The sequence below is a fragment of the Gymnoscopelus braueri genome (genome assembly GCF_963280865.1).
Source record: "Gymnoscopelus braueri genome assembly, chromosome: 10".
Taxonomy (NCBI): domain Eukaryota; kingdom Metazoa; phylum Chordata; class Actinopteri; order Myctophiformes; family Myctophidae; genus Gymnoscopelus; species Gymnoscopelus braueri.
Genome location: NC_137611.1, coordinates 11,579,221 through 11,602,708, shown reverse-complemented (window position 1 = coordinate 11,602,708; position 23,488 = coordinate 11,579,221). Strand labels below are relative to the sequence as shown.

Below are 23,488 nucleotides of genomic sequence, written 5' to 3'. Positions count from 1 at the left end.
AGAACTTTGCCGTCTTTATTTTAATGGCAACCTAAAGGCCAAAATAGATCAAATAGAGATGGTTTACTGCCAAACAATGTTCTAAAACTGCAACTGAGACGTTCTTTACCGTTTCCATGCTGAGTCCTCATGGCCAAGTTCTGCTAAAATCCTACAACACACATGCACATGCACATGCACATGCACATGCACATGCACATGCACATGCACATGCACATGCACATGCACATGCACATGCACATGCACACACATGCATCGCGACGCGGTGTGTGCTTGTAGATCTGCTATTTTCAAATGTTTGTACTTTTACTTTTGGTACTTTAAGTACATTTTGATTGACTAATACTTTTACTCAAGTACATTTTTAATTCCGGATTTTTTTCTTGTAACTTCTACATTGCAGTATTGATACTTTTACTTCAATAAAACATTTGAGTACTTTTTCCACCACTGTCAGTGTGTCTTGATTAAAGCATGACATCAACTATACCAGTATACTTACACAGCTGAGAGCGAATCAACATGTTTTTCTTTTTGGGGGGGGGGTTCAAGTAGACAAACGTCAGTCCTAAGAGATATCATAACAATTTGCATCCTTGTAGAAACTCAAACTCAACCAAATTTCAGATCAGTGTCAGACTCCTGTTGCCTTCCGAGGCAACTGGACGCTGTCCATTTCCTCTTTTATACTTCTATTCTCATTTTCATTGCAATACTCTATGTCATTTTCATATAATCTTTATATTCTATATCTTTATATCTTTATATTATTATATTTTTGCCATCTGTTGAATCAAATAAATCTTATAAAAGACATTCAGAGGCAATTCTTCATTCTCTCACTGAGGAAGTGGTTAATTTCCACAACAGACTTCTTTATTTTTGAGTGACTAAACAACCCTAATCCCTAAATGTCAGTTGTAGTTTTATTTCTCCTATATGTCAATCATTGGCAGTGAGCAAACAAAACATCAGTCACATGACCCTTTCAAGGTTCAAAGTCCCAAGGTGATTACTGACACGTAGGCTAAGCACAGCTGGGAGTGACGACGTCATACTTCTGTTTAGTGTGGTGTTCATCAGAAAACATAGCACAGTTGGACTGAGGTCTAACTCTTGCCTTCAACGGGATTTCTTCCACATTTGAATTGAATTAATTGTGTAACTATGACTTTACTACACACACTGAAGTCCTCGATCGACGAGCGACTCTCTGCTGCTGCTGGAGACATATTTGGACTTGTTGAGAGAATTCTAACAGAATATGTGGAACAAGTTGAACACCAGTGCCGAATACTGGGTCTTGTTTTAAAACCTGACATCATACTACAAATACCAGGTTGGTACCATCACTTTGCTATACTAAACTGTTTTTTAAACACTGGTTTCATAGCAGCAGTTTGCTAAGAACCCGGGCAATTGTTTTGATTTAATTTTTAAAATCCTCACTTTAACTATTTGGATGACATTTGTATACTATGCAGGTAACTTGTATCTTCTCCTTGTTAAAAGGCAATGTTAAAGTTTGTCTGTAGGCTACAAGCAACATTAGTGTCATAATAGTATTGATTGAAAGTGAAGTGGATACCTGCAGACTAGGATATTCTATCACCAGGGGTATGGATGGATGGAAAGACACTTAGAGTCCAGGCAAATCATCATCTGTTTATTTGCATGCAGGCAGGGTACAGCATAGCAGTTAGCAGGCAGTGCTCACAAGCTACTCTCCGTTCAGTCCGATCCTTCGCAGTGGAACACTCCCTAAATATAACCACGTCATTATATTTATACTAAAAGCAGATATGTCTCTCCTCTCTTGGTTCCCCTTCCTTCCTCATGAGTTTCTGTTCTTTCGTTATATTTCACAATCATCCAAAAGTACGAAACAACATCACAACATGTTGATTTCTGGGAAATCAGTGTTTGCTCTGACATGTTACATACCTTAAGGTCCATCAGTCTCAATATTCTTGGCAACTGATTTGTGTGCATATTCACACTCTGCCTCTTAGGGGATCTTTCCTGGCTGCCTTCCCAGACGCTCTCAGTGCTTGCTGACTTAAGTAGAAACATCTGGAGGGAGGCTTCCTGACTTTGCAAATGATTTCCCCCTGTCTTCACTTCTATGTCTCCATTTCTCTTTTATATATAGGTATTCTGCCACCCAGTGGTGTAAAGTATGTACATTTAATCAAGTACTGTACTTAAGTACAATTTTGAGGTACTTTTACTTTACTGGAGTATATCCAATTGTCTATACTTTTACTTCTACTCCACTACATATCGCAAATATTGTACTTTTACTCCACTACAATTATTTGAAAACTTTCACTTAGTTACTAGTTACTTTGCAGATATCAATTATTACATGAATTATTACATCATCGCAACGCGTTGTGAGCTTGTAGATCTGCTATTTTCAAACATTTTAGTACTTTTACTTTTGGTACTTTAAAGGTTTCATGACGTTCAATTTTACCACACATTAAAAGTCTTTGTCATGGTCCTTCAAACGTGTTTTAACAAAAAATTCCACTCCATTGATCCATGGCAGGTGTTTTTCTCTCATATTTCTAAAGCCTTTTCAACTGCAATGAAAAAAGAAATCTTTGCCTGCGGGTGTCGCTGGTGAGGGATTTTGCCTGTCAATCATCGCCTCTGCTCCCCCCCCCCCCACCCCCAAAGGAAAGGATAGGGGAGGGGAGGGGTGAGGAGGAGAGTGGGCGGGATTTATCGGCTGTGACCTCACTGCCGAAGGGCCAAGCTCAGATTACTTTTCAGCCTAATTATTCAGAAAACCCCAGACCACAGAAAATCCACTGAATGTTCAAAGTTCAGATTTTTGGGGTGTAATTGAGGTCATAAAACCCCAAAACAAACATTAAAAATAAAAAAGTGAAAATGAATGTCATAGAACCTTTAAGTACACTTTTACTGAAGTACATTTTATTCCAGACTTTTACTTGTAACAGAGTACTTCTATATTGCAGTATTGATACTTTTACTTAAGTAAAACACCTGAGTACTTTTTCCACCACTGCTGCCACGTGCCACCACAAAAGCCTAAGTCAAAATGTGTTACCTTTGCTCCCATGCACGGTTCTTAACAGCATATGGGGGCAATTGTAGCAACACTTTACAATACCTTCACAGCTAAATGCCAAGGACAATAAACTCCCAAGAATATAGATAGAAGTTTCAATTTAATTAAACAGTATAATTATACAAATGTATCTATAAATTCCACTGTCTGTCTGTCTGTCTGTCTGTCTGTCTGTCTGTCTGTCTGTCTCAATAGGGATGCTGGGGTTCAAGTGGTTAACCTCAAAATGTGTAAAATACTGTCACTTTGAGGTTGTTAACCCATTAAGACCTGAGGTTCCGATTTTACACAATGTCTTCTAAATCTTTTTTTTTTTTTTTTTTTACTTATGTTGCTATGTCAGTTGTTCTCAAACTTTTTCATGTCAAGGACCCCCAAAATGATATGTATATGGCCAAATACATATCATTTTGGAGGTCCTTGACATGAAAAGGTTTGAGAACCACTCTTGATGCTTCAAGGGGGGGAAAAATCTGGTTATGTGTATATATCTTTCATTTCCAAATTAAAGTTAAATATTGAAATGTAAAAGATCGGGCGGGCATTTTGAGAGGTTTATAGGAGATAAGCCATGGACAGACAGACAAGATCAGGCCCACTGGTGGTCAAGAAAACAAATCCATAAATAGGGGAATTAATCATATCCATCAAAAAGCACATTGACTTGTTCTCAACTGATGTTTACATCCTCTCGCCTCCTAGATGTACCCGTCCTTCCTGCGTGTGAAGACGAGATCTCCTCTGAACAGCAGGAGAGGAGCCCCTGTCTGCTCCAGGAGGAGGAACCACGGATTAAAAAGGAGCAGACGGAACTCCTTTCAATATCAGAGGATGCTGATGGACCAATGTTGTCATTATTTGAAAGGAAGGCATCGGGGAACAATTTCTCAGGTAAAACAATCACTGTGTGTGTGTGTGTGTGTGTGTGTGTGTGTGTGTGTGTGTGTGCGTGTGTGTGTGTGTGTGTGTGCGTGTGCGTGTGCGTGCGTGCGTGCGTGCGTGCGTGCGTGCGTGCGTGCGTGCGTGCGTGCGTGCGTCTCGTCAAAGTGTCAACTTGTATGCAGAGCCTGCACAACTATACAGAGCCTCCACAAATCATTCTCTTTTTTTTTTTTCTTTAAATTTTTATCCCGCGATTTTGTAACCCTATTATTTACACCCAGTGCCAATTGTCTATGTAATCCTGGGCACTACCTTCCCTCTGCCAACCTAGGGAGGCCAGGGCCGAGCTCATGCCTCCTTCAATGCATGAGAGCCAACTGACCTTCTTTTCACCTGACAGGGGAGAGTTTCCCTGGTTGGACGTAGCGCGTGGAAGGAACACGTTATTCCAACCAGTTCCCTTCCCCTCCATCAGGCGCCCCGGCTGGCCAGGGGGAGGCAGTATAGTGACCAGGATTACTGCATGTTTTTGTGAGGGTACCTACCCTAGGAGACACGGGGAGAACATGCAAACTCCACACAGAAAGGTCCTTTCGCCAACCCCACCTAGGGTATGGGCACTGATGACGCGGAGGAGAGAACACGCCCCCAGCGCCCACAGCGTCCCCTGCGGGAATCGAACCCAGGACCTTCTAGCTGTGAGGCGACAGCACTACCGACTGTGCCACCGTGCCCCCCCCAAATCATTCTCTTTAATAAGCATATAAAATGCATTTTCAGGTGGTGTTGGCGTGGCCAGAATTGATAATTCCCACGACACATGTGTAAACAAACAAACAGCTTGTGTACTAAATGAACCTCCAGTTGTTCCTGAAAAAAAAAACAGTAGGCCGCTTACAATTAAGGAGAGGCACAGTCACGCCATGGGACTGGAGCCTTATATAACCCCGATATCATTCTCAGGGGTGTACGGTGTGTGGTTTGGATGTGATAAGTTAGCAGATCCCCTGGGCTAGTCCACACGTGGTAAACATGGTGAAAATATATTACTAAGGTGTAATATTAATAAGTGAAAATATATTACTAAGGTGTAATATTACTAAGTGAAAATATATTACTAAGGTGTAATATTGACAATTGTGTGAAGATATATTACTAAGGTACACAAGGTACACATGTAATATTGGCAATTGTGTGAAGTGTGGATATTTCTTTAGCTGTGTTGTAGAGGACAGTGGTCACTACATTTAAGTTATATCCATTTGTGTTGTAGTTGTGTAGTGGCGAGGGCCACTGCATTTTACTGCATTTTACTGCTTTTATTTTATTTTATTTTATTTTATTTTTGTTTGCTTTATTGTTGAACTGGTTCTAACTGTAATTGTATTCTTGCTCTGTAAAGCACTTTGAGCTGCATTTCATGTCATGAAAGGTGCTATACAAATAAAGTTTATTATTATTATTATTATTATTATTATAGGATTCCATTGCTGCACACACAACAGCAAACTAGTAGGAGCTCAGGATGGATAATGGCAGTAGAGGAGGGAGTTGATGTAAGAGTTACACCATAAGATGTAGAGAGAAAGGGTTTCCCCTTTCCTCACAGCAACAACCATACAGTGTGTTTAATGGAAGGAAAGGGGGAGAGAGACAGAGAGAAAGGTGTTAGAAGATAGGATAGAGAGGTTTATAGAGTTGTTAAATGAGCACCCATGTTATGGTTACCTCTAACCTCTATAATTTAACACACCTTGGATCTAGACCATTTAATAGATTCTAAATACCAAAACCAGTAACCACACAATCTTGCATGCAATAAGATGTAAGATAGCGAATAGTACATAAGGGGACTATATACATAGGTATTGATTTATTGGGTTGTTCATCAATTTCATAGTCTGGAGAGAGAATTCAAACATTTTCCCCCTATCACTTCCAATTTCACTATCCTGTGTCCTATGAGGTCTCTCTCCTGATTGGATGAAATTGGTATGCTAACATGAAAATGTTTTTGTTTACTAAAGAGCTGGAGAGACCGGGACACCACTGCAAATATTACTATTATCAAAGTATAGAGCAATTTATCACTTATTTTAACAAAGAAATATCACTTACACCACCATTAATAGTGTACTTTCTATCTCTCCCTAGCTTAATTTGGTTTGACGTTTGTTAAGAATGACCAGAAAACAGCAGAAGTAATGTTTAAATAAATGTTGCATTATCATGGAAAAAACTGCAAGGCAAGCCCTCATGTAAGCAAGCCCCTATGCACGCAAAATAGTGTGTTTGACTTTGTTATCAGTGTTTCCATTCCAGCAGTGGTCCCTGCTCTCTCTGAGGACATGAGAAGAGATAAAGAGAGAGCAGCTCAGGGTACTAAACAATGACATTGATAAGAAACCTGCCGAGCCTGTGACACATGTCATGTCATCATGAGGGAAACAACTGTACTGATTGTTTCTGTCAAATACATACAAATACGTATGGTTCTTACTGAACTGAAATGAAACGTTGAAGAGCATATTAACCACCTTCAAACTGTCTCCCTATTTTGGTAATGTCATTAAGGCCGAACATAAAGAAGTCATTCAAAAAAGTAAAAACCTTTCAAAAATATAATAGATGTGCTAATAAGCTCACCATTGTGATGTCTGTCTGTCTGTCTGTCTGTCTGTCTACGTGTGCGTGTGCGTGTGTGTGCGTGTGCGTGTGCGTGTGCGTGTGCGTGTGCGTGTGCGTTTCACTGGCCAATTGGCAATTTGTTATAATGACCGACCATAATGTAATACTCGTCATTAATAGTCGTTACTGAATTATTTTGTGAAATAAACAGCTTTTTAGGTTTTTGTATTTCAGTGATAGTTATACTATGGATTAAGGTAAATGTATCCAAATGATTGTTTTATTTGATGGACTTGCTGCCATGGCCTTTGTGCCCTCAAAACATTTACAACAGCAAAGGCCAAACCGTCTTGCCATCTAAAACGTACAGATCTGGTTTACTGCCCCCTAAAGCTTATAGAAGGCTGACCTTGATACACTGTGACGTAAGCAGCATAGCTGCAGCTTTGGAATTAAGTTAAATACATTTTGATGCATTAATTGATGTTACGTTTAGATGTGCTAATGTGTGAGCATTGACAGTAGTCAATAGTATCATACTTGATCCATCTCATTCAAGTTAGGGTGACCATTTAGGGATGGATAACATTCCATCACAGTTAAATTTGTTTTGGTAAATTAGAAAACATACATTAATCACTTCAGCTCTGTATACATTTCGGCCATTTGAAAATAGCGGATCTAAGCTCACAATGCGTTGCGATGCGATGCATTGTGAGCTTGCAGATCTGCTATTTTCAAATGATTTTTATACATTTGAAAACTTGAAATGGGACATTCTGCTTAATGAGTACTGATACTTTTACTTAAGTAAAAAATTTGAGTATTTTTTCCACCACTGATTACAACTACAAAAGAGAGGAAGCAGAGCATGGAAACGTTTAAAATTCTAACACTTTAACGGGGTTCTCTCACTGTATCTTCTGTCTATAGCCTTCCTGCCCCTCCCTGCGTGTGAAGAGGAGGTTTCCCCTGAACAGCAGGAGGAGAGGAGGAGCCTCAGTCTGGTCCAGGAGGAACCAGAGCCGCCACAGATTACAGGGGAACAGGAGGAGCTACTTCAAAGAACAGAGGAGGCGGCTGGGTCAGTGGTGACAGGTGGAGATCATAATGAAACCAGAGAGTCAGAGCCGCTAGCCAGCACCTCAACTGAACACGTGAACACACAAGCCGACGTAGAGGACTGTGGAACGTCACGACCAACAAGTGACCAGCTCCTCTCTTCACACTGTTCTGAATCTGACACTGAAGACAGCGATGACTGGGAGGAGACCAGCGAAGGTCTGTCAGCTTTAAACACACTGAAATTACACAAGATGCCCCTGAAAGGACAACAATTGCCTTTGAGTAACAAGCCGTCCCAGGACCTGAAATCATCAAAACAAACCCTCTCCACGAGGAGTAATCAATTTGTGGGCAATCAATTTGGTTGCACGGTTTGTGGCAAGATGTTTAAACAAAGGGGAAGTGTGAAGAAGCACGCAATTATTCATACAGGGGAGAAGCCCTTCACTTGTACATTTTGTGGCAAAATGTTCCATCAGAAAGCTAATATGAAGACCCACATAAGGATTCATACAGGCGAAAAGCGCTTCTTTTGTACTTTTTGTGGCAAAGGTTATGGTCAAACATGTGATCTAAAAACACACCTGAGGACGCATACAGGGGAGAAGCCCTACACTTGTACAGTTTGTGCCAAAGGCTTTGCTCAATTGGGTCATCTAAAACAACACATCAGGACGCATACTGGGGAAAAGCCCTATAAGTGTAAGGTTTGTGGCAAAGGCTGTCGTCAAATGGGTACTCTACAGCAACACATGAGGACTCACACAGGGGAAAAACCATACAGTTGTGCAGTTTGTGGCAAAGCCTATAGTCATAGTGAAAAGATGAAGGCACACGTGAGGACTCATACAGGAGAAAGACCATTTAGTTGTGAACTTTGTGGCAAAAGCTTTGCTCAAAATGAAAATCTGAAGGCACACATGAGGATTCATACCGGGGAAAAACCCTTTGGTTGTACAGTTTGTGGTAATGGCTTTCGTCAAAAGAGTAATCTGAGAAGACACATGAGAACTCATACAGACGTAAAAAAGCTTTAGTTGAGGTTTGTGGCAAATGATTTGTTCAAAATACACAAGAATTGATTCCTTGAACAGTAGCAAATGTTTTTTAAAGGAAGCCATGACAAGCAATAGATAGAAAAGCAGAGGAATCAATCCAGCATCATATCAGGTGATTTTAATGTATTGAACAATAATGTTTTAGGTGTTATTATTATCTATATTATTATATTATCAACAACAATCAATGGAATTGAATGTCCAGTTCATCGTGATGGAATGCCTGTGTTGCATTAGGGGTAGAGAAAAGGGCACGTTGAGGCAAAAGGGCAGGCACCCAATGCTCAGTGTTAAACCTTTGAATTCATTAAATATGTTATACCATTGTACCTTCATTCCCTGCAGAAGACCTTGCAGAAGAGGTCGAAAAGTTGGTTTCTCATTCAAATAAATCCTGCATCGTGGCGAGTGTGCAGCCTTTTCCTTACTCTCATACCATTATATAACTTGAAAAAAAGATTATAATAAACTCATTAAAGACAAAAGTAGATCAGTTGTTTTTTTTGTTATTGTCTCCGCCAGGCCGAAAGGCATGGCGAGAGAGTATGTTTTACCCCCTGTCCGTCCGTCCGTCCGTGTGTGTGTGTGTGTGTGTGTGTGTGTCCTGTCCGTCCGGCGTCCGTTAGCAGCTAATCTCCGGCACCGTTGGCCCGGTCGCTCCGAAACTGTGCAAACACACTCCCTGGATGCCAATTCAGAATCTCTGCCCTAAAGTTTTCACATGGGCCTGTTATAGCGCCACCAGGGGACCGATTTGTGCAAAACACATTTTTGAGTGGTGCCAACCACTCCTACACTTGACCGTGTGTGTGGGTCCGTCCGTCCGTCCGCCCGTCCGTTTGAGCACGGCCTCAACAGCTGCAGCTGATTGCAACACAAGGATGCAACCAGTTACACTAATTCAAAGGCACCACTCTCTTCACACTGGGTGTGATTTTTTGACCTTACTCCTACAGATTGTATCCAAACGTCATGCAAATTGGTACACAGTATCTCTATAGTCATGTGATCAACACGGATCTGTCCGATTTCCCATATTCCATCCTGATTGGCTAAGGTTGGCTTCCAAAGTTTGCAGGATTGGTCCGTTTTGAACAAAATGCCTCAAATTATGCACGCAGCTTGCAATTTCCGTAACATTTCACACGCACATTCCCACTAGGCCGAGGAAGAAATGCCACCCTTTTCACATTGGCCTGTTATTGCGCCACCAGCAGGTCTAATTTACCAAAACACATTTTTGGAACAAAATGCCTCAAATCATGAATGCAGTGTCCGATTGCCGTCCGATGGCCTAAGAATAAATGGCACCCTTTACACATTGGCCTATTATAGCGCCACTAGGAGGCCACAATAACGTACCTGACCTGGCGGAGACCTGTGCTCCGAGGAGCACAGGTACTCCGAGGAGCTCCGAGGAGCACTAGAGCACTTCTAGTTTTCATTTGCATTGCCCATGACCCTTTGGTGCATTCCTTTTATGGTGTTGAATGGAACTTTTTTTCATGCAAATGATTAACATACTTTAACACTGTAGCAATGATTACTGTCAGTAGCCTATATAAAGTGATTTAACACTCATTTTTAACAAAACAACAACAACAACAACAACAACACTTAAACCGCCTTTGAGGAAACTGCATTACATCTTACATTTTTTTATTACAGTAGTAGTATAATATAAATGCAGTTTTCTTTTTCTTTCTGGCCAAAGGGGGCCGCAGCTATTTGGGGGGTCCCCATGAAAAAGTTTGGGAACCTTTGCATTAGGGTGTAGTCATTTCCTCATATGGCTGTGCCACATCAGTATCAGTCTACTGATACTGATGTGGCACGGCCAGAAATGACTACGCCACCCTCACAAATAGGAGTGAGGGATCCTACAAACACATTAACCATATACTGTATAATCTGGACAATGTAAGGTTCCCCAATTAGGTACGGATTCAGAATGCACAGAACCAGAGGCTGATGTATCAAAAGTCATCCAGCGCGTAGCCATAACGCATTGAATAAAGCGTTCTTCTATTAAATAATTGAATTCAAGAGTAGTCTATTTGCTAAATGCAATGTATCATTTGATTAGACCCATTGAAAAGTGGACGCGGTGATGGTAGGCTAGATCAAGTGAAAGGAACATGCCACCTTAAATACACAAATTTCCGACTTTATAAACTCAGATTTATATTGTCCCCCCTCCAACGTTTTTTGGCATTTTTCACCTAGATGGCACAAATACGCCGTTGTACAAATCTTTGCTTTTGGGGATCCCTGGGACAAACTATTTTGAGATTGGGGTCCATGGCCAAATACATATGATGTTGGGGGTCCTTGACTCCTTGACATGAAAAAGTTAGGGCACCACTGATATAGAAACACACGTTTTTAACTGGATTTATAAGGCATTTGTAAAATCGGCCTCAGCCTTAATGGGATCAATTATTTCAAAGTCTCAAAGTCTGGATGTAAATGGTAACTGGTTGGTGGCGACGCATTCAACAGCGATGTGGAATTCCTTGTCTTGTTTGCTGTAATCTTGTCTGCGTGAAGTGCAAACGTCTCAGCCACCAGCAGGGGGAAGACTATAGATGCATCTGCATAAACCTTAACGGGCTTGGCGTCCATTCTGATCTTGCCCCAGGACACAGCCTCATCAGGACTGGCCCCAGAGTCGGATCCATCGAATTCCTGACCTGTGTTCACGTACACTGAATAATCAGCTCCGTTTCTCATCAGATTTGCGTTGGCTATGTGGTGTTTGACCAGACCTCCTCCCAGGATGATCATCCCCGTCCGTTTGGCAAACACCGCTGTGCTGTTCAATTTACGGATGTCTTCTACTATGTCCAACACCAAACCAGGATTTCTGTAGGAGTGGAAGTAGATCATGTCTCCCAGGGAGCCATCTGTCAGGGCGGGGCTGAACACCGGGATGTCATTCTTGTAGGCCCAGTAGTAAACAGAGTCGGGATTGTTGATCTCCTTGCCCAACCGGTGGATCATCTTAGACGGTGTCCAACGGGTGCCCTCGGTATCCTGTTCTAGTACCATCTGGTCCAAAATGGGCATCAGCCAGTCCTCAAACTTACAGTAATTGGCATTGGGGACCAGGAGATTCCCTATCCTGTTGATACCTCTCTGGCGCAGCTCCTTGCCAGGCAGGGCAAAGTCTCCAAGGAACGTGTCAGCCAGGCACTTGATCAGATCCTCCTCTATGCCTCCGGCTGTGGTCACGATCACATCCACCATTTTGTGCTCCGCTAGGTAGCGGATGCTCTCCCTGACTCCGGAGCTGATGAGGTTGGAGGTGTAACCGAGGAAGATGGTACAGCCCGTCTGGTGGGAGGAGCCGGTGGCTGTCCACTCGCTCCCCTCTGTCGCCTCCATCGGCTCCAGGCGCTTATCTATCATTGTGTTGATCTGCTCGATGGCCAAGCCCATGTTACTAGCCTGGAAGCCTGTGGTGAGATAGGACCGGAGCAGAGCCCGGTGGTCGACCCCCTGGTTGAAGTCATAGCCCCGGATCTTGGGCGTGTCCTCAGGGAGGTCCTCACTCAGTTTAAGGACCGCCTCTGTGGCCATTGGGGGAGCTTGATCTGCCATCTCCTCTATTTGTGAGTGTCAGCGATCAGGAGAAATTGTTAAAATGTGAGGTTGGAATCATTGTAGCCAGAAGTTAACAACATATCAGCATGAGGGATACCATAGGACTGCTACCCTCTGATGTCATGTTGATGACATCATATTGATGACGTCAGTATGCAACTCCATATTTGGATTGGTGGGACACTGGATCGGAGATTATGAGTTCACAAAATGTGAAAAATATTCACACAAAAATAACTATTCACAATTTGTAAAAGATATTCAGGAATGTACTCCCTTGCCTAAATGTAGTGCTATATGTAGCATTTACAATATGGACTATATATAAGTATGCAAAGCAATGACTGAAAAATGGAATATGGATAGTAATAAGTAAATAAAATAAATGATGAAATAAAGATAGATAATATAAAATGATATGCATACATACATTAGAATACTGAATGTAAAACAATATGTACTTTGCATACAATATCTGGACAGTATGCTGTATTTGCAAAGTATTATGACATTGCATATGAGTTATAAAAATGTTTAAGATATATTTATGCATTTAATTAAAGGAAACTAGTTGTATTAGATGTAGCTGTATAGAGTACATACAGTATTTGTATTTGTACTTCTCGCAGTCATCCAGCAGATGGGGCTGCTTGTCTTGAGCAATGTAAGACCGAGCCTACATTAATTCATGTCCATTCTGGCAAGACAAAAGTATGATGTAAAAGTCCCAGATTTACTTGCAAAGTAAATTAATTTAGGCCGTTCAGGTTGAGCATAATAGTGGCTATTGGTTGGTGTTGGTTTAATTTTGTAGTTTTTTTTTTAGGACCAGCAGAAATCTGATATAGTCTCTCAGCTATAACATAGCATAGCCTAATACAAATTGTCAGTGTGCAGCACAGCCTGAACAGATACAGCATGGAAGTTTATATCAATAACCCTTTAAACTGCTTATTTTGCCAGCATGTGGCGGCCATTTTGTGGTGCCACAGATAGAAAACCCATACATTTTTTCCCATCGAGATTCCTGAAAATATTTATATATATTATTGTAAGCCTGGAACCAAGCCATCCATGAAACATGACCATTAAAAAATTTGATTTTGTGTCAAAAAAGATTAGAATATTTAATTATTATTATTATGTTTTTGTTGCAGTTTTCAAATATTTTGAAAACTTTCCGGATTTCCGGAGGGAGGGTTTACCAGGCTAGTATAGGGTCAGTTGTGTCCCTTTTCTGCTCTGCCCCAGCTATGCCCAATAGGCCTACTGTTACTAGATGACTGTAATCTAATAACAGGGTTGGGGCACGGCACTTCCCCTAAACAGTAAAAGCCACTCCGTCTCTCAACGTTCTGTCCCCTCCCCTCACTCCCCCATAGCAACCACATAAAGCACCGCTCAGCCCCTGATATACTGTAACTACATTAGTTACATAACCCCGTTTGAGTGCGTGCGTGCGTGCGTGCGTGCGTGCGTGCGTGCGTGCGTGCGTGCGTGCGTGCGTGCGTGCGTGCGTGCGTGCGTGCGTGCGTGCGTTTCTTGCTCTGGTTTCCTTCCCTCCTGTTTCCTGTTTTGCTGAAATATGTGTTGTGCAGTTCAGGCCAGAGATTTGTAATGAGGAGTTGAAACTTGCAGCCACTTGCAACAGAAAACTGTGGTTTGCAACATCCTAAAACTGGACATTCCACATCAAGACTACGAGCGGAGATAGTTTTCTTATAATTATCTCGGGCTGGACGGCCAAAGGCTGAACATTATGTTTTCTCCCTGGTCTGTCTGTGTGAACGGCTAATAATCTCTGGCACTGCTGGACCAATCAGCGTGAAACGTTTAACGCACTCCCAGTAGGCCAAGGATGAACCTCGGCTAAATCCAATATTGTCACATCACTCTTAAAGAAGAGATAACAATCTTATTTACAAGTCATCTATATCTATACAACTTAACAATTTACTGGAAGAATACATCTTACAACTACAAAAGTATGGAAATGATCATAGTTGTTGGTGAACATATATGGGCACAGGTATAAACCTGAGGAGAAAAGGAGATTAAGCCCAAAGTTACAAAAACAAGATTAAGGTCGAAGGTCAAATGCAATGTCTTCATATTAAAAAATGTAAAACTCATACAGGGAGTGATGTCAATCAGAGACTGCTTCAAGCAGAAGGTAAAGGATTTTTTGCCTGAGCCTGTGACCCCCGGGGTCGCAATAGTGGTTAAATGAAATACAGCCGCTTCCTGAAAAAGGTTTTGGCTCATACCTTTTGAATGATGTTGATGAGCTACAAATACATACTTGGTGCCTATTTATTTTCATTTCATTTATTATTTTTATTTCTGACTCAGCATTTCTCTGCAAGCTGTTGGTGGGGCAATTCTATCAAGCCTGTAGTTAAAACATTAGAGGAGGACAGAAAGGAACAGAAACCACAAATGCAGATGCATGTCCTCAGCCCAACGGCCTGGCCATCTGACATTTAAAGGTTGCTTAATCATATCCTGTTATCACATTTACACTACACAGCTAAACCATTCTTACTAGAGTCACACACAGTACTTTCCACTTCTGCCATCGTTCTGAGATAACCTTTTCATTAAGTGGACTCAAGTGCATAACAGCAATGAACACACTTATTATATTTGTCTTAATGATTACATTGGTTATTAATGTATTATTTTTGGTCTTTATTAGGACAGCAATGAAACAAAAGTATTTAAAGCAACCGCATAATCTTATTATAATACCAACAGGTAATAACTAAAGCTTTAAAGGATATCAATATACTCAACAAAACATACTCAGAAGAATTACCCCCAAAAAATGTAATTTCCATTCCTATTGATACAGCTAACAGCCAGTACAGCGTGTGCAACAACAATGCTCAGCATAACAATGATGCTATGCTATCATACTGGTTAAAGGTGTTCAGAATTTTGAACAATATGCTTATATCACAATCATGAACATTTATTGCTATAGGCCAAAACATGGTTGCTAGAAGTGTGTCTTGGCATCACAACAGAAACGTTGACATTGAACCTTGAACAGAACAGAACAGCAATAACTGATACATTCTGCATGACAAAACAAACACACACAAATCTAACCACAATATTAGCACAAAATACCAATCAATAAGTTTACTTGGGTACTTTATTATGGGAGTAATTGCACTTTTTACTTGAGTACTATTAATGGAAGAAAGTAATGTTCCACAAGGATGAAGAATTAACCCATTAAGACCGGGAACGCATCTGTGTCATTTTAGATTTCTTTGGGCTAAAAATAGCAGATATACAAGCTCATGGCGCAGCACCGAGTGCCGCGCTACGAGCTTGTAGTTCTGCTACTTTTGAAAAATAGTGAAAATGTGTGCAAATCTCTGAATATATATATATTTTAAAGCGAACATTTGTAACTCAAATCTTTGCTTCTGGGGGGTCCCTGGAACAAAGTATTTTGAGATGGGGGTCCGCGGCCAAATACATATGACTTTGGGGGTCCATGACGTGAAAAGGTTTAAGAACCACAACATGTTTATTTTAGATTTAGAAGACATTTTGTAGAATCGGCCTCAGGTCTTGGGTTAACAAACGTTTATTGAAGATCGTCAGAGCCAGCCAGCCTGGGTTGCTAAGGCAGGCTGACAGGCCCTCTCTCCAGCCCTTCACAGGGCAACAGCCCTTCTGGGTAGAAGCTCCCTGAGGTGTCACCTCTCATGTACACAGATGAGATGCTATTCTAAATGGTCATATAAGGATACGTGCTAAAGATAAGAGACACCACAAGAATGATTATGCTGACTGGTCAAGTAATGAATGTCCGGAATGTCCATGACTCCATGGACTGGAGCCAGGTAATTGGTAATTCTCACAGACACAAGAGTAGCTGCAGTCAAGTCTAAATTAGTACTTTGGTGAGAGAGGCTGCAGACAATGCATTTAGACCATCATTCCACTAGGTTGAATATAGATACACAGATACACACATTTGGCAGTCTATAAAGTTCGCCACCATGTTACTTTATTATGGGAGTAGTTGTACTTTTACTTGAGTACAGAATTCCAGTACTCTACCCCAGTTCTTCCCAGGTGTCCCCACATGATTTTTTGGGGGGTCCCCAGATGACAGTGAAGTGACAATTTAAGGACTTTTAAGACCTTTTTAATACCTAAAAAAAAGATAGAAAGAAAAGAAAAAAATACCTGTGCTGTCCCAGGCATTTAGTTTATTTTAGTCACCCCCTAGTGGCGTATTGTGTGCATTTAATGTTGACATGTGATGTGTAATTAGGAGAACTAATTTCATGTGCGCACCGTTTAGATAATTGATGCAAGTAATTGCAGGTGTGCAGCACAGAAGTGGTTCGTTTTTCTCCAGCAGCGTGTGTGTGCACTACAGTCTATGGTGTGCACACACAAGCTGCTACTCTGCCTTTCTTTGTTTTTGGCTTGAACCCATCTCTTTTTCACTGTACTGTTCTCAGCGTGTCGTCCTTGACACAAATCAGCAGTCAACAGTCAGCCAAACTCTGTTCAATGAAAGTCAGGATTCATCTCAGTTTGTTATGTTATTGAGCTGATTGTGTATTTTGTGTTTCTGTTCTACAGTTTCACTCCTTGTCTCACCGGCATCTCAATAAAAGGCAAACTGAGATGAATCCTGACTTTCATTGAACAGAGATTGGCTGACTGTTGATTTCTGTCAAGGACGACACGCTGAGAACAGTACAATACCATTTAAAGTTGTCAACAAACTATTCTATAAAAACTGGTCAAACATCTGCCAAATTGTCAAATAATATGAGGAAAGAATTGTGAAAATAGCCGATCTACAAGCTCACAACGCTCACGCTGCGAGGCGTTGTGAGCTTGTAGATCAGCTATTTTCACAATATCTTTATCTGTGGAACTGCTTGTCAGGGTGGGGGGGTTCCCCAGTTAAAATTATCGGTCATGTCACCCTGGTGTCCCAGGTCTGACGTTTGACATTGGGCGCAAGGGAGTACACTAAAACCTCCTCCACCCCCTCCTCCTTCATCTTCATCATCCTCCTTCTGCCTCTTGTCCTGTTCCTCCTCCTCTTGCTGGTGATGAAGATGATGATGGTGATGATGATGATGACCACAGCACAGAGCAGAAGACACGCTGCCAGCAGCAGAACAGGTTTGTTTTGGAGGATTTGTGCACAGATGGTGCATGAAGAAGAGGAAGAAGAAGACCGCTGTGGCTCACTGGAGTGATGACAGCTTCCTATAGCGTTGCCTTCTGGGAAACCACCGTGGCTGATGAGCTCCCGGAGCGCTGCGGCGAGAGGCAAGGATATAATAGTTTTAGGGGCAGTGGTGGAAAAAGTACGTTTTACTTAAGTAAAAGTGTTACAAGTAAAAGGCCCATGTGTTCAAAATATTATTTGAGAACAAGTACAAAAGTATTGGCATCAAAATATACTTAAAGTACCAAAAGTAAAAGTACTAAAATGTTTGAAAGTAGCCGACCTACAAGCTCAGCGTTGTGAGCTTGTAGGTCGGCTATTTTCAAATAGCCTATACATAAAATAGGGCTAAAGTAGTCAATGTATGTTTTAGAATATAATAATTTATATCCGCAAAGTAACTAGTAACTAAAGTTTTCAAATAATTGTAGTGGAGCCTCTGAGAAGCAAAAGTGTCCTTAAGTACAATATTTGAGTAAATATACTTAGCTACTGTTTAGGGGTAAAACAGCTAATTGAACTAATCAATTTAATTGATTATTTAAATATATATATATATATAAATATATATATTATGTATATGTTTTTTTCCAATACAACATCATTGTTTTTAACTTTTCAACCCCCCCCCTAATTTGTTTAATAAATAAGCTCACGCCACATTGATTGATTGAATACTTTATTAACACGATTCACCATGCATTATATGCATACATGCAGTATTTTTATGCGACACTATTGTAATCAAGTATTAAATAGGGCTTAATACTACTAATACTAAATGTATTAAAACTCAAACAAACACATTTTTTTTAAAATATTTAATAATAACCTTGGACGGAGGCTTTGGGTTTCGACTGGTGGTGGGTGGAGGAGAAGAGGCCAAAGCGTGGGAGATGTTCATCCTGGAGCCTCCACACGTAGAAGCCCTGCAGGTTGACACCATCCAGCTGGACAGCTGCACAACAACACCATTCAAAGATTCATAAAAACACATGCAGGAAAACGTACTCCATTTTTTTTACTTAAGTCAAAGTAACAATACCACAATGTAAAAATACTCTGCTACAAGTAAACGTTCGATATAAAAAATGTACTTGAGTAAAATTATGAAAGTATTGGCATCTATATGTACCCATTATGCAGAAATGTCCCATTTCTAATTAAAAAAATGTATAGACATCTTTTGAAAATAGCAGATCTACAAGCTCATAACGCGCTGTGACGCGTTGTGAGCTTGTAGATCGGCTATTTTCAAATAGCCAAAGTAAATATAGGGCTGAAGAGGTTAATGTATGTTTTGTAATTATAATACAAATCTGCAAAGTAACTAGTAACTAAAGTATTCAAATAATTGTAGTAAAAGTACACTATTTTCCTCTGAGATGTAGTGGAGTAGAAGTAAAAGTATTGAAAAATGGAAATATTCCAGTAAAGTAAAAGTTTAATTTGACTGTACTTAAGTACAGTACTTAAGTTATGTACTTAGCTACTTTACACCACTGAACACATGTAACGCTGAATTCATAAGTGCCCCAGGGCTCTATAATAGTCTCCTTTCTTTTTTCCCTCTACACCAAATCTCTGGCGAGAATAGCCGATCTACAAGCTCACAACGCGTTGCACCCGGCGCTTTGTGAGCTTGATCTCCCCAGAATAAGGACGCTAGAGTTCATGTGGTTAAAAGCATAACTTATATTGGATCTATAATATAACTGCAATATATACAAGGTATAAATATATACTGTATATTTTAATCTGCTTTTTATTGCAGTTAGTAGAAATTGGTGGAGTTATAGCAATGTTTTGCTTGCACAATACGCGAGCGGCTAGTCCACACATGCACTGATGAGAGGAGATATTAAAGTTAGTGTGAATTAATATAACTCTGATAGTCTTGTTGCTGTTGTCCATCTCTGAAGGTTTATGGTTTCAAAGGTTTGCCATGAAGCCAGGGTTTTACAGTGGGTGAATAAAAAGACGATAAAATTATCATCGATGAGTCAGTGAATGATACATCAATGTTCTATCGATCATTATAACCTTAATGTTGAAGGATGTTTTTTTCGACACCTTCCCATGTGTTTCCAGTTCAAATCTGCTGCCGAGCCAATCAAACAAGCTGCAGGAAAATGAACCCCAACAGGAAACGGGTACTCTACCTTATGAAAACCTGGGACTACAGTTATGCACACCGTCTACAAAACACTTGGAAGACTTTGAGTATTGTAAACATGAGACCAACCTTTGAGAGCCTCCTGCAGATAGCTCCTGATGTAGTACTGCCTGAGCCTGTCCTCCACAAGGGCCTGGTCATCCACGCCACTGGCTGTGACAACCACAGGCAGAGCTCCTCCATACCTCTCTGACACCCATCCCAGCACCTTCCGCAGGCCCCAGGGCACCAGAGCCTGCCCCCGGCCCGAGGTGGACCAGGTGGGATCGGTGAGGAGAAGACAACCATGGTCTGGAGGCCGTTTGAGGTATGGTTGGGACGGATAAGGAGACACTAATCGCGTGGTGAAGTGGTTTAGAGCAATGAAACCCAACGTCCCTCTGATCTCCTCCTTCTCTGTCTCTGTAAAGCGAGGTAGTGGAGATCCAGGGAGGCCCATGGCCAGAGCTCTCTCCTCCAGGTATGCCTTCAGTTCTGTCGGGTAATCGCCCCCTTTGTCCCCCCTCTCCTTATATGCGGTCCCCAGCAACGGGTCTAAGAAGCGGCCGAGTTCGAAAAGAAGGAATCTCTGGGCCGCAGCCGTGTGGGACTCCAGGAAGGGGTTGGCGGGTTCTGCCCAGTCGGCGTGCAGAGCCAGGGACACCTGCGCCCCCTGTTGACTGGAGAATTCTCTCTCATAGAGCCTCCAGGCTCTGGCATGGGCCAGAAGAAGGTTATGAGCCGCATGATGCTGCTCTTCCCCTACGGGATAAACATCCAGCACTCTGTTGGGTTCGTTGATTGTGATCCAGCGCCCGACCCAAGGACCCAACTCCCGGTAGCAGAGTGCTGCGTAATCCAGGAAGGCCTCTACTGTACTCTGGTTCAGCCAACTCCCGGAGGCATGCAGCGGAGCGGGCAAACCCAGCAGTGGAGCTCTGTGTGTGGGGTAGTAGAGAGTCACCAAAGCCTCCAGGCCCAGCTTATGGAGCTCAATCAGGACACAGCGGTAGTACCTTTAGGAAAGAACAAGGTTAAATAGACACGTACGTACGTGCGTGCGTGCGTGCGTGCGTGCGTGCGTGCGTGCACATGTATGCATCTCTACTGTATGTGTGTATACACACCTCAGAACATCAGTGTTGACAACAGAGAGGTCTCCCTGGGGTAGAATCAGAGACCAGTTCAGGGCAAAGCGGTAGTGTGTAATACCGGTGGCATCCAGTAGGCGGAGCCGGGCGGGGATGGAGAGGTAGTCAGTGCACTGAGGTCCTCTGGTGTGCAGATTGACCCCTGACACCGGCCTTAACGACCCGTCCCCCGTCAGGTTCCAACTGTACAGGTGAGGGTCAGTAAACTGAGGGGAGAACGGATGGAATCGCACCTGTAATGAGCAGACACACACCATTCAATCACTTATGAACAGTGGTAGAAGACCAAGTAGAAGACGTCCTCCGAGTATAAAGTATACAAAAATGAACATACTCAAGCAAAGAAAGAAGTTCTCCAAAAGGGTGGAGTCAGCCACTCCCCGTGTCTGTTTGTTTACCTGCTGGGTGGAGTCAGTTTGTTTACCTGGAGGGTGGAGTCAGCCACGCCCCACTGGAAGCTGCAGGGGAAACTCCCCTTGATGTGTTGGAGTGTCTCATCGTTGCCCGGGAAACCGTTGTCCTTGATGACGCGTCTGTAGTACAGAGCGCTGGTCTTAGGCAGCCTGGTTCGGATTGGTTGACTGAAGTCGACGTAGAATAGGCCCCGCCTCACGCTGTACCCATAATTCCACTCATATCCGTCCACCAGAGACCAGGCAGTGTAGCCAAACACTCGCACCCCGTCCAACGTGACCGCTGAAACAAAATGAATACATATAGATCGGAGTGGTTCTCAAACATTTTCATTCAAATTGACCCCCATCTGAAAAGATTTTGTGCCTGGGACCCGACATAAGAGAAGATTTGTCAAGATTTTTTTAATTTGTTTCTAAAACAGCATATCCTTACAAGCTCACAATACATCACATTGCGACACATTCTGAGCTTGCATATCTGCTGTTTTCGAATTGCTGAAAACATTGAAAAAATCACACCCTGTGTGAAGTGGGCGGTGTCTTGCTAGCTAATCACAATACTGAATGGAGTCAACCAATCATGTACAAATAATAAATACATTTATTGAAACACTCTTTATGATGGAAGAAACCATAACTTAAAAAAAAACTTATGTTTTTTTCTTATATAGGGCTATGCACATGTGTCATGTGACACTGGCCAATCACAGTCCTGAATAGACTGTGATTGGCCAATCACGGTGCAGGGTTAGGCGGGGTAATTTTTGGCCAATCACAGCGCAGGATTTGTTGTACAAATATCCAAACCTCACTTATAGGGGCGGTTTCACCGCCCAAAAAGGGCTGTTAAAGTATTCCTCATTTTGCTGGGTACCCCTCAAGGGCCCCTGGGGGCCTCCGCACCACACTTTGAGGACTCTCTCTCTTTTCTCACCACTCTAGTGAGCCCTTTCCTCACCAGAGTGATGATGATATAGGCCAGTGCCACTTTGCACCGGGCAGAAGATGGGGCCCCTTATAGTCTTTGTTCCTCAAAGGCTGTTTCTCTCAACAGCTCAGCTCACCTTGTAGGACCTGGTTGATGAATCTCTTCATCAGGTACATGTTCACTGTGTCGTCTGTCCCCACGCTGCTTTCAGAGAACCAGCCCGCCTCTGCCACCAGCACCTTCTGGTCCCCATACTCCAGCTTTATCCAGCCCAGGATGCTCCTCAGGTCCGGGGACACCGTCTGCCCATAGTTTGCCAGGTTCCGGCCCATACGGAGGTTGTTAGGCCCAAAGGACAGCGCAAAAAAGTCAGCGGTTCCCCACACGGACTGCTTCTCCTCTGGTGTGAAGTGAGGCAGCAGGTGTCCATGTCTGGATCTCATGGATTGTGGGTAATCACCGTCTATGAAGATGGGGTTAGCGAACCAGCCCAGCACCGCTTCTACGGACTCCTGGCAGCGCTCCACGTTCTCCGGGTTGGACTGGCCTCTTGGTGGTTGGACCCAATGAGAACCCAGGGCAATGGATACCGCCCCCTTCTGGGCGGGTCGGAAGTGGTTGTTGTACGTGTGCCATGCTTTGGAATGTGCCTGGAACATAGAAGCAAAAATAAATACATGAATGAATAAATACATAAATAAGAAGTAAATATAAATTAATACATAATTGAATAAATTCAACATTGAATCACTGCAGCATTTTAACTGCTGTAATGTGTTTAATGAGGTCATAACTTCATATCATGCACCATTTCTCTCCTGTGAAGAACTTTGACCCTATGACCCAAATAATCTGTTTACCAGTCTTATTCCCTTAGGTGAAATAAATATTTTTTATCTTTTCATCTGACATGTTTGAAAAATGTAAGTTTCCTCAGCCAGTATGTTTAGTTTGTAATTGATCATTTTTTGCAACGATTGAATGACAAAGTTCTCTTCGTTCGAGGCTACGACACACACACACACACACACACACACACACACACACACACACACACACACACACACACACACACACACACACACACACACACACAGTCTGAGTGACACAGTGAGTGTGCACGTAAAATCCTTTAAGATGTCAACATTGCCAGACCAGCAGGAGCTGATAAAAGACGCCGTTCAAAGTTCAAAGTCAGGCTGTCTGACGGTGTGCTTTGTTGTTAGAGTCGAACAATATTATAAACATCACCTGACACCATGGTGGACTCGACCC

At 42.2% G+C, this 23,488-nt stretch overlaps 3 protein-coding genes across 3 annotated transcripts in view; 1 reads left to right on the top strand and 2 right to left on the bottom strand.

Moving 5' to 3' along the window:
- The first annotated feature begins 931 nt into the window (after window positions 1-931).
- LOC308094182 (uncharacterized protein) lies at window positions 932-8,781 on the top strand. The gene is made up of 3 exons (XM_080440670.1): window positions 932-1,339; window positions 3,806-3,994; window positions 7,547-8,781. The coding sequence occupies exons 1-3, from the start codon at window positions 1,168-1,170 to the stop codon at window positions 8,713-8,715; spliced, it is 1,530 nt and encodes a 509-aa protein (XP_080296796.1). The 5' UTR covers window positions 932-1,167; the 3' UTR covers window positions 8,716-8,781.
- A 2,394-nt stretch (window positions 8,782-11,175) lies between these two features.
- On the bottom strand, window positions 11,176-12,348 carry LOC308093364 (deoxyhypusine synthase-like; the record flags this gene model as incomplete). Its single annotated transcript, XM_080439699.1, has 1 exon — window positions 11,176-12,348. The coding sequence occupies exon 1, from the start codon at window positions 12,337-12,339 to the stop codon at window positions 11,176-11,178; it is 1,164 nt and encodes a 387-aa protein (XP_080295825.1). The 5' UTR covers window positions 12,340-12,348.
- Window positions 12,349-15,982: 3,634 nt separating this feature from the next.
- Window positions 15,983-23,488, bottom strand: part of klb (klotho beta) — a gene marked incomplete at its 3' end in the record, with an annotated part of 28,068 nt that continues 20,562 nt past the window's right edge. Inside the window, exons 10-16 of the mRNA XM_080439698.1 lie at window positions 22,350-22,863; window positions 21,294-21,565; window positions 20,846-21,102; window positions 19,809-20,734; window positions 18,396-18,521; window positions 17,312-17,652; window positions 15,983-16,090 (exon numbers count right to left, since the gene is read on the bottom strand). Coding sequence (XP_080295824.1) covers window positions 15,983-16,090; window positions 17,312-17,652; window positions 18,396-18,521; window positions 19,809-20,734; window positions 20,846-21,102; window positions 21,294-21,565; window positions 22,350-22,863 — 2,544 coding nt within the window. The remainder of the gene's footprint in view (window positions 16,091-17,311; window positions 17,653-18,395; window positions 18,522-19,808; window positions 20,735-20,845; window positions 21,103-21,293; window positions 21,566-22,349; window positions 22,864-23,488) is intronic.